Source organism: Biomphalaria glabrata, chromosome 1, assembly GCF_947242115.1.
Source record: "Biomphalaria glabrata chromosome 1, xgBioGlab47.1, whole genome shotgun sequence".
NCBI classification, from domain to species: Eukaryota; Metazoa; Mollusca; class Gastropoda; family Planorbidae; genus Biomphalaria; species Biomphalaria glabrata.
This window is the reverse complement of record NC_074711.1, coordinates 43294292-43308732: the sequence shown is the minus strand read 5'-3', so window position 1 is coordinate 43308732 and position 14441 is coordinate 43294292. Positions and strand designations below refer to the sequence as shown.

The following is a 14441-nucleotide window of genomic DNA, read 5'->3' as shown; positions in this document are numbered from 1 at the left end:
GCCGACGTGCTAGCCACTGAGCTATTCAAGTACAAGAACATTTCAAAGACTTGTTATTTTAAAAAATGATAAAGATCTAAATGTGTTCAAAATTGAATTATGTTAGAAACTAGGAGGTGAGAGAAAACGTTGAACCTCCCGTCGATCTCCTGTTGATTAAAGCTTTAGTCTTAGTTACCACGCCTTCAGTCTATCCCCATTTTGGTGCATAACCCAACACAAATATTTTCAAAACAATATTGTTATCATAACCCCCCCCCCCCAAAAAAAAAAAAAAAAAAAACATCAAAATAACTCACCAATGAAAAACTAATGTATGAATAAATACATTAAGGTAGCGATAGACTAGATTCAGAGCATGTTATAGACTCTACAATATTGCAAAGTGAAATTTTTAAGAAATGCAAAATGTGAGCCAAAAATATTCAAATGTAAGTTATCTAGATCTTGTACTAATGGAATATGCAGTTTAACAAGAAATACCTTAGACACTTAGGCCCGTCTGTATGTTTTACAAATTTCCAGTAGATGTTATCTATGGTGACACTGAAGTCTGTGCTATGTTCTTCCTGTTAGGCTTAGCTTTTTTTGTTTTGTTTTTCTCTTGTTTTTGTGTCTGCTTTGTTGGGCCCTTGTTTTTACCCATTTTTGTTTTTTTAGCGCCCCCTTTGTTTCTTTTTGAATTGGTCGCATTCTTGAATTTGTTAAGTCCGGAATATGTGTTATCTAAAAGTAGCGAAGCACTTCGGATAAAGTCAATTGTAATCTTGGCTTTACAGTCGTCAGAATTAAGAGTTGTAGGCCTACATTGAATTAAGTTGCTTGGCCGCTTGCAGCTTGAAAATGATCGTGTTGGCCTAATGTATTCATTGTGCTGGAAATATCGATGAAGCTGACAGAGTGTTATATTTATTGTCTGTATTATCGTACGATCTAACTTCAGGTTCAGCCTTAAAAATGTAACGTCATTGATCAAGCTGGCAACGTCCGTTAAAGCTCCATGAAATGAGATCTGTAAATTAAAAAAAATATTTTTATTAGACATTTAAATACAGCCAGTTTGTTTTTCCCTAGTTTAGATACCCTCCCATCGGCCCACCACGCCCACACACACGTCCACAAAAGACATTGGACCATTGCGCACTGAGCATGCCATAGCATAAAAGTTGCACTATACAAAAGCAATGGGCTATGTTGATGAAGTATAAAATATATATACATTTGAAAATATTTTTTGTAATCTGTAATCTGTAATTGGGTAAAAATTATGCCGCATGGAATCGCCAAATAGATGAAATAATTGAGAAAGAATCCAAGTTTTTATGTAAAATAAAACCAATTTTTTAAAGTGTAACAAAGTCAACTATTCGTCTAGCAATTTACTAGCGTCTTCACCTTTAATAATAAATCTAAGGGGAAGACCTCCACATTTACAGACACACACACACACATAATCTGTAAGATTTATTTCCCTTTACTAAATTAAACAAAATTAATTAATTACCACCTTTTAATTAACTAATTGGTTAATTTATTTTATTAATTCATGTTTTGTTAGGAACAATATTTAATTGTGCAAAGTCTTAACTTCCTTCAAGAATGGGAAGTGGGAGAAATAAAATAAAACATTTGTGACAGACGGAGTGAGTTGATAATAAACTTTGTAAAATGGGGTAAAATACATGACATAGAAAGTACTGCTGATATGTTGTTTCCACCTGCCGTGTTTCAGGTTTTCTGGACTTATAACCTTGTATCGGGTTTGATTCCAACTCTTTGTATTTTTGTGAAGATTTTTTTTTCTTATGTATAGCATACTGGAGCGATTGTTTTTCTCTTAACAACTCATGAATGTTAGATTAAAAAACGATGAAACATTTTTTACTGAAAATATTTATTAAACTCTTCAATGCTGTAGAATACCCTAAGACGTATAATTCATTCAAGAATCAAGATACACATTTTCTATTTCTCTAGCCAAATTAAAATTTATTTATTTTTACTTTGAGAAATTATAAAGGTCAAACTAGAGTTTTCCCAGTGTGGCCAGCATGCTGGTAATTCTTTTCCCAATCTCCAGTTTGAAGTTTAGAAAACTTGGACATAGACCTATCCCATGGCCCCGAAAGTTTGCATAATAATGAAATAGAAATCGCTGCCAATCACGGCCTCTATAATATAATTTTCCATACTGGAACGAGGTCAAAAGACCAATTTATTAAATATAGGTAACACTACAGTGGACACTAACATAAAAAAAGATTCGAACACCATATTTCTTTCCCTGTTGTAGGCCTGCTCAACACACTGATTTTTTTTAACAATACCTCCATTCAAGTCGGAACTTCACGTAGGAATCTAATGATTAGAACTGTATGGTACCAAGAGCAAACATATATTCAGTATAAAATAAAACTAATGTATCTATCTATTCAGATAATTATAATCTAGTTTACCAAGTCGCCAGGTAATGTTAGGTTAAGACGATCCAAAATAGTCTCTACATCACAACATTCATCTAGATTTGGCCTTTCTTGGGATGTAGTCACCTGAAAAATAAAGTGGCAGCTTCGTTAGCTCGTTGTCAGCAATAGAAGTGTTTGGCAATCATTTCGAAACGGAATATTGTTAGAACAGCCTTAATCTTCACAAGTGTATTTAGTGTATTTTGTAGACATGTATTTTCCCTAATATAATCCCCTTTCAGATATTTGAACATTTTAAATTTTCAATGCACATGAATAAATGCGTTTTCAGAGGCACCCGCAAGAAAAATCCGCTATTGTTTTTGAGCTTTCTGTCTGTTTATCTGTATGTTACATTATAAAAAAAACAACTAAAAGCTCTTATTTCACAATAGCCTGTTGGGTCTCCAATAAAGTGCAACCGTTTATTTAGATACAAGCCAAACTTCTTTTTTTTTTTTTACAATGAAATGTAAATTTGGACCTCCACATTTCAAAAATATTTTTTTTATATGTATTATGACATGCACAAGAAAAGAAATGAAATAAAATTAAATTTAACTACTCTATTTCGTTCTTTTCAAACATATAAAAAAGTTAAGTTCCTCTTTCAGACCTTGCAGTCTATGGGGCAGATATTATAAAGTTTATCTGTTTCTGTGGCCCACGGTTAGCGAGGATTTCATGTGGCCAGCACAACGAACAACCGCCTTTTTTTTAAAAAACTAATGTCAGGTACCAATTATATCTTAGTGGACTCAGAGGCGCCATAAAATCCTGAAATTAAAAATCCTAGTCTTCACTAGCATTCGAACCCAGGACCCCTCGCTTCAAAAATCAAGCGCTTTATGCCACCGCGCCTCCTCATAAATATATGTTTTTAGAGTTATTTAATTTTATTAAGTGCATTTATATTGAAGCTTAAAGATGGCAGTTACTTGATTGTTATTATTTACCATATTCTTAAATATTTATGAGTAGATAATGCATGGAAAAAGTATGTATTACTGTCACAACAGAATATTATTTTTTGTAAAGTAGTGAAATAACTTGAAGATATCAGTGGCAGTTAGTTTTCGTATCAAATCCTCTTTATTACTCCTAATAGTTGTCATTTATATCATAGAGTGCAAGTATAAACCTAGTCCAATGGTCTCATGTTTCCCAAATGGTGACATTTTGTGTGCTTCAAACTGAAGAGCTTAGAAAACGTGATTCTACAGAGCTTATCAACATACCCGTTCTTTTAGACACCGGATACAACAGAAAAAGTTCTCTTTTTATAGTTGTTTCTACTATGTATGAATATCTCCTTAAACATACATTGTAACTAGCCTATAGCTCACTACTTTACCATACAACTAGCTCACGTTAAACACGCTAACAAATTAACTACTTTATGATATAATTCGCTTAGCATGTACACGCTAATAACTCACTACTTTATGAGATAATTCGCTTAGCATGTACACGCTAATAACTCACTACTTTATGAGATAATTCGCTTAGCGTGTACACGCTAATAACTCACTACTTTATGAGATAATTCGCTTAGCATGTACACGCTAATAACTCACTACTTTATGAGATAATTCGCTTAGCATGTACACGCTAATAACTCACTACTTTATGATATAATTCGCTTAGCATGTACACGCTAATAACTCACTACTTTATGATATAATTCGATTAGCATGTACACGCTAATAACTCACTACTTTATGATATAATTCGCTTAGCATGTACACGCTAATAACTCACTACTTTATTTACGTTTACCGTGTACACATTAATAACTTACTACTTTGTAATACAACAAAGCTTAGCATGTACAAGCTAATAACTCAATACTTCGTAATACAACTAGCTTACCCTGACACCTAATAACTCACTACTTTGTGATACAGCTCGCTTACCATGTACTAATGAATAACTCACTAATTTATGATACAACTTGCTTACCATGTCCAAATCGATAACTCACTACTTTGTGATACAACTCGCTTACCATGTACAAGATGATAATGGTGACATAACAAAGCTTACCATGTACAAGATGATAATGGTGACATAACAAAGCTTACCATGTACAAGATGATAATGGTGACATAACAAAGCTTACCATGTACAAGATGATAATGGTGACATAACAAAGCTTACCATGTACAAGATGATAATGGTGACATAACAAAGCTTACCATGTACAAGATGATAATGGTGACATAACAAAGCTTACCATGTATGAATGAGCCAGACTTTTCAGTTCTTTTTCCATTCGTTTTTTTAATTTTTTAATTGTATTCGATATTGAATTTAAATTTACAGTTGCGTTTGACTGATTGGCTCCACATGGTGTGCATGTATCTATAGCTTTTGGTGTCTTGCAAGATAATGATGACACTACTTTCAAAATTAAAAAAATATACAATTGGAGTTCTGAAAAAATATAAAAGAACTTGATTACATTGGGATTAACATGTATTCACTATATCAGTGTTTCCTAAACTGTGTTCCGCGGAACCCTAATGCTCCGCCAAACCTGAATATGTGTTTCAAGAACTACTGGAATAATTAACTAGTAGGCCACCACGTGTATTAATCTCTCAAAACAAAATTTAAAAAAAAAGTGTTACGTTAAATACCCAGAATGTACTGTGTTCCTTTACGGAAAAGTTTGGTAAACTCTAGACTATATGCTTAGCTCACACTTTTAATTGTAATACACAATAGATTTAAAGTATTTTTATTTGGTGCTGTAAAATATATTTGCTAAAAAAATACATATAAGCAGTATAAATTAAGCAAGAATTAAAAATATTTGAAACAATTCGTACTCATTTCTTTTTCTGATACTTAGATAGTTTAGATTTATGTTTTAATAAATTATTAAATCTTCTGTTAGTCTTCTGTAAAGTTCTATGATATTTTGATAATCAAAGCTACAATGTCTCTATGTATTAATCAATTATTTGAGTTTGTCTTTCAATATTCTAACGATGTTTGATTTTCAGAGGTACACTCTCTGCATTTATATACGTTTGCTTAATGTCTTCAAAGACATAATTTACTTACAAAGATAAAAATAATAGAAAGAAACAAAAACTGTCAGAATTGTCACAGGGGTTCTTCACAAAAATATTTTTAATATTCTCAGATACATTCGGAAAGAGTTTTTAAAAAATTCGGCTATTTTTCTGTGTCTCAAAATGTTTTGGAAAAGGCTGTAGATCTATAACCTAATGGTAAGATTATTATTGCCAGATGGAGTCATACCAGAAAACCCCCAAACCTTATAAAACATGGCATTATAACAAAGGAGCTTTTACGCCTTTGTTTTATGTTATGAGGTTTCGTGTTGATTGTATTTAAAAAAAAATATTGACTAGAATAGCAAAGATTAAAATAGACCAGCTTCATGCTTCACTGGTCTTCGGATATTCTTTGAAGGGCGTGATCGTATTGTCTACTGTGTCTTCTGGTTCTGTCTTTTAAAAAGTCACTCACATTTTTATAGAACGGGAATGTTTTTATAAATAATTAAACAAATACACGTATTTTAAATTAATTGCTTTTGTTTAGGCCTATTTTATTAAGGAGGCATAGAAATCAAAGTTTAGCTCGCCATAAAATCTATGCATATTAAAGTTACAGATTTTTATTTCTGACAAAAAATAATGCTTTCAATGTGAGATTTTGTCGTAAATTTGTTGCCAGGTAGTTTGGTAGAAACCCAAGACTGGAGTATGCGGTTGATAAAAAAAAATACATTTTAGCTAGCCTTTATTGATTGGCACATCCTATATAAATATTAAAGGGCACTTGGTATTGCCGCTCTGTCCAAGTTAATGAAACTTCAATAGTTTTGATCAAGTATGATTCCTAACTTCCTAAGTAGAGATCAATGGCGCTCTTGACGAATGTTGGCACGTTAGTTCGAATATTAGAAGAAAGTCTAATAGTATTGTTTTTATGTTGTTTTGGAATAGCAAACTTAATATAATACAGATTTGTATATCAGTAGGAATTAAGTTTTAAAGGTTCTCAGCTTTAGGAAGCTAAGGGGCCACTTAATAGTGACTTACGCCTTTTTTGTCATTGTAGTGGTATGAAATAAATCTTTCGCAATATGAATTTTTATCGCTTCTCCCACTGATCCTCAATTAAATGTGATGGACCAACTGTGAGCTGGAGAGAATCAGCAATGAAAAAGAGCGTACCACCAGTAAAAATTAGTGGACTATTTGTGAAAAAAAGCGGACCTCTAGTGAAATTGATCGGTCTATTAATGAAATTGATCAGACCACTTCTGAAATATAGCAGAACACCAGTTAAATTGAATGGACCACTAACGAAATTGAATGGACCACTAGGGAAATTGAGTGGACAATTATGTACATTGTGCGTAGTTTCAGTGAGAGACAGCGGAATAGAAAACATAGAACTACAGGATGAGAAAAGCTGCTCTGTAAAATGTCATTCAATATATATATATATATATATATATATATATATACATACATATAGGTGAAGCAACGCTATCGAGGTTCTATGCTTTAAAAAGTAAAACCACCAAACCTGATTTTAAAAGAGTTATGACACTTCACAATTGCTTCCCTTATTTCTGACTCCAGTAAAATGCACAAGAAACAACACAGAACTATCACAGATACAGGTAGATCTCGTTTCCTAACGTGAAGACCAACACATGTAACACACACTTCAGTCAATTAAAGACATGTAATTGATTTTTTTTTTCGGCTAATCAGAAATTGTCATGACTTCAATTGAAACATTTCCAAACAGTCCCAATAACAATAACACTATCATTGTGTATACGTGCAAGGCGTATACAGGGCTTACATGTAACTTTTTATATAACAAAGTTCTACGCTTTAAATAGGTCTAGATATATAATATTCTATTTCTTTTACATTATAATTAATATTACATTGTAACAATAAAAGAAAAGAAAAACGCTTAATCTTGACATCCGTTGCCATTAGCCATGTGGAAACTCTGGAAGTGTAACACCAGCTTCCAAATAAAATTAGAGTTGTACTCTCGCTAGCCTATTCAACCTACACCTTTAAAAAGTTGTAAAAGTTGGACATTGAACACTGAGGAGAATGCAAGCTTTTGAGAGCAAATGTACGGAAGATATGCTGAGCATGGGCGTAGTCAGGATTTTTTTCGGGGAGGGTTGGGGGGGGGGGAATTATACATATGTATGTGTGTGTGTGCGTAGCTAATCGTTATTATATTCTGACCTTTCATTCTTATGGAAGATGCTTATTGTACCCTAGAATAAGTTATTCCTGAAGTTAGTGGAAAGATTGTAGACACCCTGCCCTTGCCATCCAGGAGGTCTGGGGGAGCACTGTGAGCTCCCCCAGCGCTATTTCCGGTATTTAAAACAAAAAAAAATGCATATTCTGAAGCATATACAGTGCATTATCCTGCAATTAAAAAGTTTAGTTCAAAAGCAAAATCTACTATTCACTGCACCTTATTTATGGAGCCCAGCGACTGGTAGAAATGCGTAACCTCTCTTGGCTACGCTAATTTATATTGAAAGTGGAAGTTTTATTGTTAAAACCATCTGTTGGGGGGGGGGGGGGTTAAACTAAAAAATCTCTGAAGTTTTTTTTTTTAACAAACTCATAACCCCTTTAGCTACGCTAGTAGAATTTGTAGTTTGCTTTAAAATAATAACGAAGAGGTGGTTTTTAACCACAAAACTATCTGTAGGGGGATTTAAACTCAAAACCATCTGGAGGGGGTTTTAAACTTAGAGCCCTTGGGTGGGGGGTTAAGTCAAAAGTCCCCTTGGCTACACTCATAGAATTTTGTGTGTGTAGTTTGCTTTTAATTTTATTTTAAAGGGTGGTTTTTAGCTTCAACCCCCGCTGGAGGGGTTTTAAACTCAAAACTATTTGGAGGGTGTTTAAAGTCCTCTGGAGTGGTTTCTTGAACACAAAGCCCCTCTTGGCTACGCTCATGGAATTTGGTGACTGTTGTTAGCATTATTTTTTTAAATACAAGATAAGGGTTTTAACCTCAAAACCACCTTAATGGGGATTTGAAACTCAAAACCCCCTTGGCTGCGCTGGGGCAAGTGATGGTTGAGCATAAAACCTCATCTAAAATCAAAGCAAAAAATCAGTCACAAAACTCCACATTCCCCCCTCGGGGGTTATTTCATTTCTGGGGGGGGGGGTTGAAACACAAGACCCCCCCCGGCTACGCCCATGATGCTGGGTAACAGCTACAAGGAAAAGAAGACAAATGAATTTGTACTGTTACAAGTCAACACTCTAGCTGGCAAAAGGGAGGAGCTCCTCTATACTGTGAAGAGACGAAAACTGATCTGTTTCGGTCATATTGTTAAGACATGACTGTCTAAAGTCAGCCTTCAGGGTACAGTGAAAGGAGCACAAAGAAAGGGTCGTCTGAAGAAAACATAGCATTTCTGAATCAATCTGTCGATGGTAGAAAATACTTCAAGAGAACTTACATTCTGTCCATCAGTTGTCCTATCTTTTTATAATTTGCAGACGTTACTGCAAAAGAGAAGTTACCGTCTTGCGCGTGTGTCACACATGTTCAATAAACAGAGTTGCTGCATGGAATAGATCTCAATTCTGTTTACAGAAAATGCAGCCACAATTCAGCACAGTTTTTTTTTAAAAAAAGGCTTTTGATTATGGTATAACTTCTTGGGAAAAGAAATATAATTTCAAAGCAGGATATAATTGAAATAGTCGCTCCAACGAAGGCTTTATATCTAACCACCTGGTCTTTCCATAGTCCAAGATTCTGCTATATTCTAAATCGACGATTCCCTTTTAAAAAAAAAGATTTCACTCGAACGGTGGCACAAAGAATCGAGACATAAGGGGAAATAATTTCAGTGGGCGTTGCAAATGACGGCATCACTAACACGCTTTTTAGCGGCCCCCGTAAGGGGAAAAAGCCGCTATTAGGTTTGTGCAAAATGTCCGTCTGTCCGTCTGTCCGTCTGTCCGTCTGTCACACTCAGATCTCGAAAACTAGAAGAGATATGAAAAATATTATTTCATCATTAAATCCGGCTTAAAAAGTTTAGGTGCAACGGCTACTTTTGGTTTTCTAAAAGCAAACCGTTTAATTTATAAAATTAATTATGCAAGCGATTTTTTCATAAAAATACACCAATTCTAAAACAATTACGTAAATGTAAGGGAGGCAATGTTACAATATGCTAACAAAGATGGACAATTTTTGTGTATTTTCAGTATCACTAAGTCAAATATATTTTTAAAATGTACAGGAAATGTTTACAACAAATATAAATAATAGTTAAAGACGTTTTTTCTGGTCAACTAGCTGCTAAAATTAAAAGAAAACATTTCTGTTTGTTTATAAAGGCTAATAATGCACTTTGTATGTAAATATCACGCACATTTTTTTAAATGGACTTTTTATGCAGCGATTTTCGTGCAGTAGCGTAACCTCACAACATGATCAGGTGCTAAACCAATTCCTTAAACTTTTTTTAAAAAATCAGATTTTATTTATTTTTTGTTTAGTGCCCCCATCCGAATAAAAGAAGCTTATTTTTGTGCGTTTTGTCTGTTGGTCGGTCTGCCCGTCACGATTAGATTTAAAAAACTAGAACTCTAAAAGCTATTGAAAATCTGATTTACCCTTTAATGTTCCTCCCATAACATCTCAATAGTTTTAAGTATCTAAAATTGATTGTTCCGGATTTTTTTGTGCAAAACTAATCAACGCCAACAAATGTTTGTTTGCTCTTCTAACTTATATTACATTCAATTTCCATGCTTAAACGTTGCAAAAACACATTATCAATAATATGTTGTTCCGTTTTTTATGTAAATAGCATATTAATGCTAAATCAAAATCTCTATACTGACTTATATTTCATTAAGTGTAAAAATGTTCCGGATATTGTTTTCTAAAACATGAATTATGCCTAATGATTGTTTGAAATCGCATAAGGCTTTTAAAAAAAGTAATTTACTAGAATTGATTACTGAAAATTACTTTTTAGACATTTAATTTTCTTGTAAAACATAACATAGAAGTTTTGTAATCAATAAAGAAAGTTCCGGAAATTTGTTTCTTACAAATCGTCGCCAGAAATTTCCGAATTTATTTAAAAATCTACTAACGCCAAATAATTGTTTGAACTCCCTCTTCTAATTAATAAACAAATAATCTTCTCATTTACGAAATAATGTTTTTACGGATTTTTATGAAAAATATTTTAACTCACTACTCTCTTACAGTACATTTAACTTTCTACCTAAAACATTAAAAAATCTAATTATCGTTAATATTATGTTCCGATTTTTTAGGAAAACAGAATCCAAACACCAAAGTAAGGTATGAAAATCTCTCCACGTGGCTGTAGTACATCTAATTTTTATACGAGACCATCCAAAAAATTTAATTAACGGTATTACATTTATCTGAAATTCTCTTTTTCTTTTACTATTTATACAAACATCCGGAACAATCTATTATATAAACTTTTCAATTGTGTTCATACCTAAAAATTATTGCGATGTTTTGAAACGTAAAATAAAGGTTAATCAATTTTTAATAACTTTTAGTTGTTTTTTTTATATCAAGATGACGGACAGACCGACTGACAGACAAAACGCAAAAACAATGCGGCTTTGATCCTTTTTAAATAAATTCTATTAGAACTCAGTGCACCAATGTCTATGAACCCTCGTTAAATATCTCATGTAAATAAAGACATTTTTTTTATGGTACCGGTACTAGCCTATTGTGAGGTAATGGAATTTTTTTTCTTTGACGTCATATGAATGGACTCTTTAAATGTAATGTTAAAAGAACGTACTCGGTGCACCAATGTCTATTAACCCTCGAAAAAATTGCTTGTATTTATGAAAACATATTTTAGTCTAACTAAGCCGTGTGACGTAGTGTTTTTTTTTCCTTTGACGTCATATGGAATGAATTCTTTAAAAGAAATGCTAAAAGAACGCACTCGATGCACCAATGTCTATGAACACTCGAGAAATGGCTCGTGTTGATGAAGGTGATTTTTAATCTAGCTAAGCCTTGTGACGTAGTGTTTTTTTTTCCTTTGACGTCATATGGAATGAATTCTTTAAAAGAAATGCTAAAAGAACGCACTCGGTGCACCAATGTCTATGAACACTCGATAAAAGGCTCGTAATGATGAAGGCGATTTTTATTCTAGCTAGGCCGTGTGACGTAGTGTTTTTTTTCCTTTGACGTCATATGGAATGAATTCTTTAAATGAAATGCTTAAAGAACGCACTCGGTGCACCAAAGTCTATGAACACTCGATAAATGGCTCTTATAGATGAAGGCGATTTTTAGTCTAGCTAGGCCGTGTGACGTAGTGTTTTTTTTTCCCTCTGACGTTCGTTATATGGAATAAATTCTTCAAACGAAATGAAAAAAGAACTCGGCATAGTAATGTTTATTAAGCCTCGTTATGTGACTCGCGTTTAAAAAAGGAATGATATCTTGATTTAGATCTAATCTAGATTTTTTAAACTAGATCTAGATTTTTATTACAGTATATCTAGATCTGGATTTATATTCTAATTAAAATTATTTTAGAGTCTAGATCTAGAATTTCTAGATCTAGTTTAGACTAAAATAGACTAGATTAAGATGTAGAATTTCAATTTCTAAACTTAAAGTGTAAAAAAAAGTGTAGATTTTCATTTCCAAACGTTTTGATCAATATTGTAATGTTTTAATATACTAAAACTAATCTACTATTTTTTATTAAATTTAAATTTACGGCAAATGAATCTTTGAAACATTATTACTTTTGACCATCGGATGGCTGCCTGGTCGTGCGGTTTGCGCGCTGGACTGTCGTTCAGATTTATGGATGGCCCAGGGTTCAAACCCTGCCCGCTCACATCCCCCGTCGTCCTGCGGGAGGTTTGGACAGGAAGTAATTATCTTCAACTCTGAAGGAACATCCGAAACGTGTAAAACATTTTACATCAAAATTAAATCACCTCTTGAATATTATTTGCGAATATGCAGATCCGACAGGGATCCGACTTCGACGGGGGCCGCCTCTGAGTTTGTGTAACACAAACTCTCTTTGTAATCTTGTTTTATTTTGTTTTTATAGGGGCCAAATCATTAATACGTTTGGTTCTTGCACATGTGTATTTGGGTCATACATTTTAAAGCAATTTCAAACTGCAGTCCAGTGATGGAAAATTGTTATTATGGAAAACAGAATGATAGGTAAGCAGCACTTGCAAAACACAAAACAATATGGAAAAACAAAGGCTTATCCTTCGACACTACAGTATGACAAACAAAGCAGGACGTTTCGGCGCCGCCGTTTTGGCGCCGCCGTTTTGACGCGAAGGACGTTTTGGCGAAAGCCGTTTTGGCGACGGGACGTTTTGGCGCGAAATACATTATGTACGTTTATTGTATTATTTCTTTTAAAAGAATTATTCATATCTATGTTATGCATGAGTGTTTGTGTTAAGACATATTTTTCACGAACTAAATGTAAATGTGTGTTTGTTTTTCACATCATTTTCTTTAATAAACATTTTGGCTTGTGTATGTGTGTTTATTAAGAGGCACACTTTTATTTCAAAAAAGTTTTTTAAGGTATTACTTTAAAATTAAAAACAAAATGAAACGATGATAGACTAAAAATTGATGCAATTATTTGTTTACATTAACATTGGTTTATTTAATGACTGTATGGTATCTCTAGCTATACATACCAAACACTTGCTAATAATAAGTAAAAATATAATACATCTACCATGTTTCTCAGAATACTTCAAGTTAAGTATAGATAGACACCATGGTTATTTGCCTAAGTCGCTGGAATTCAAGGGTTCATTAAAAAAAAAGCTACGTGCTTATTAAATTATCGTCAAATGATATCTCGCGCCAAAACGTCCCGTCGCCAAAACGGCTCGCGCCAAAACGTCCCGTCGCCAAAACGGCGGGGCCAAAACGGCGTCGCCAAAACGTCACGTACCGTAAGACCAATGCTCTCTCTGGTCACGGCCATCTTCTTATATGCTTGCGAATTTTGGACGCTGACTGCAGAACTAGAGAGGAGGATCACATCAATGGAATAGAGATGCTACAGAAAGATCCTATGTATCACATACAAAGACCGCATCACAAACGAAGAGATGACTTGCGAACTACTGCCAAAAAAAAAAACGCAAAACTAAAACTCTATGGTCATAGCACAACGTCCTCTGGGCTCGGAAAGACATTCTTTCAGTAAAACAAGTTTGTTACTTTTCTATGTTGCTTGATTCCACTTCAGATGTTTCTCACCAAGAACAAGTTTTCCTTTTAGTTCCTTATTTGAATGTCGAGAATTTCAAATTAAAATAGTCATTCTTTGGTTACTTTAAAATTGTGAAGGCCTAATACGCAACATTATGAAGAACTTGTTCTAAAAACTCTTTAAAGACATTGGACTGGACTCCGGGCGCGGGACTTTGATCTGTACAGAGGTTAAACCTATGATAATGCAGCCACAATGAGTGGCCGTCTGTCTGGTCTGCAAATCCAAAGGAAACATTTCTGAACTGTGATAATTACTCCACCTGACAGCTCTTCATTCTGCTGAGATAGATCCAACAATTGTTACCTTTTTTTTTTGGAACTGTACAACTTTTTGTCCAATTCACCCCAGAGAAGGGCCATACTTTAAGACGCTGGAGAGTAGTACAAGGTGGTCCTCAAGCTACATCGGCAGTTTGACAAATTCATCTATTTGAAACTGTCAGGTAGAGTTGAGCCGAATTCTAGGCCAGCAAAAGCGAACAAGAGCTTCCTCTCACAGGCCTGATTGAAGAGTATGTTCTGTCTGGCGGGGGCTCATACTCGTGGGCTTACTCGTGTTTAGTTTGACTCGTTCATTTCCGGTGACACGGTCACTCCGGACTCGCGGAC

At 34.1% G+C, this 14441-nt stretch overlaps 1 protein-coding gene across 1 annotated transcript; it reads right to left on the bottom strand.

Moving 5' to 3' along the window:
* Positions 1-289: 289 nt before the first annotated feature.
* Positions 290-7179, bottom strand: LOC106061121 (uncharacterized). The gene is made up of 4 exons (XM_013219184.2): positions 7041-7179; positions 4702-4901; positions 2457-2549; positions 290-1012 (listed from the first exon to the last, which is right to left on the bottom strand). Exons 2-4 carry the CDS (start codon positions 4738-4740, stop codon positions 536-538), a joined length of 609 nt encoding a protein of 202 aa, XP_013074638.2. The 5' UTR covers positions 4741-4901; positions 7041-7179; the 3' UTR covers positions 290-535.
* Between the last annotated feature and the right edge of the window lie 7262 nt (positions 7180-14441).

What these genes read in the sequence shown, in the direction of transcription:
- LOC106061121 (XM_013219184.2), bottom strand. Translation starts at nt 4,740, where the DNA reads ATGGAAAAAGAACTGAAAAGTCTGGCTCATTCATACATG. An exon ending in GTCTGGCTCATTCATACATG is followed by an intron (nt 2,550 to 4,701) that starts GTAAGCTTTGTT and finishes TTTATTTTTCAG; the next exon opens with GTGACTACATCCCAAGAAAG. An exon ending in TAACATTACCTGGCGACTTG is followed by an intron (nt 1,013 to 2,456) that starts GTAAACTAGATT and finishes TTTAATTTACAG; the next exon opens with ATCTCATTTCATGGAGCTTT.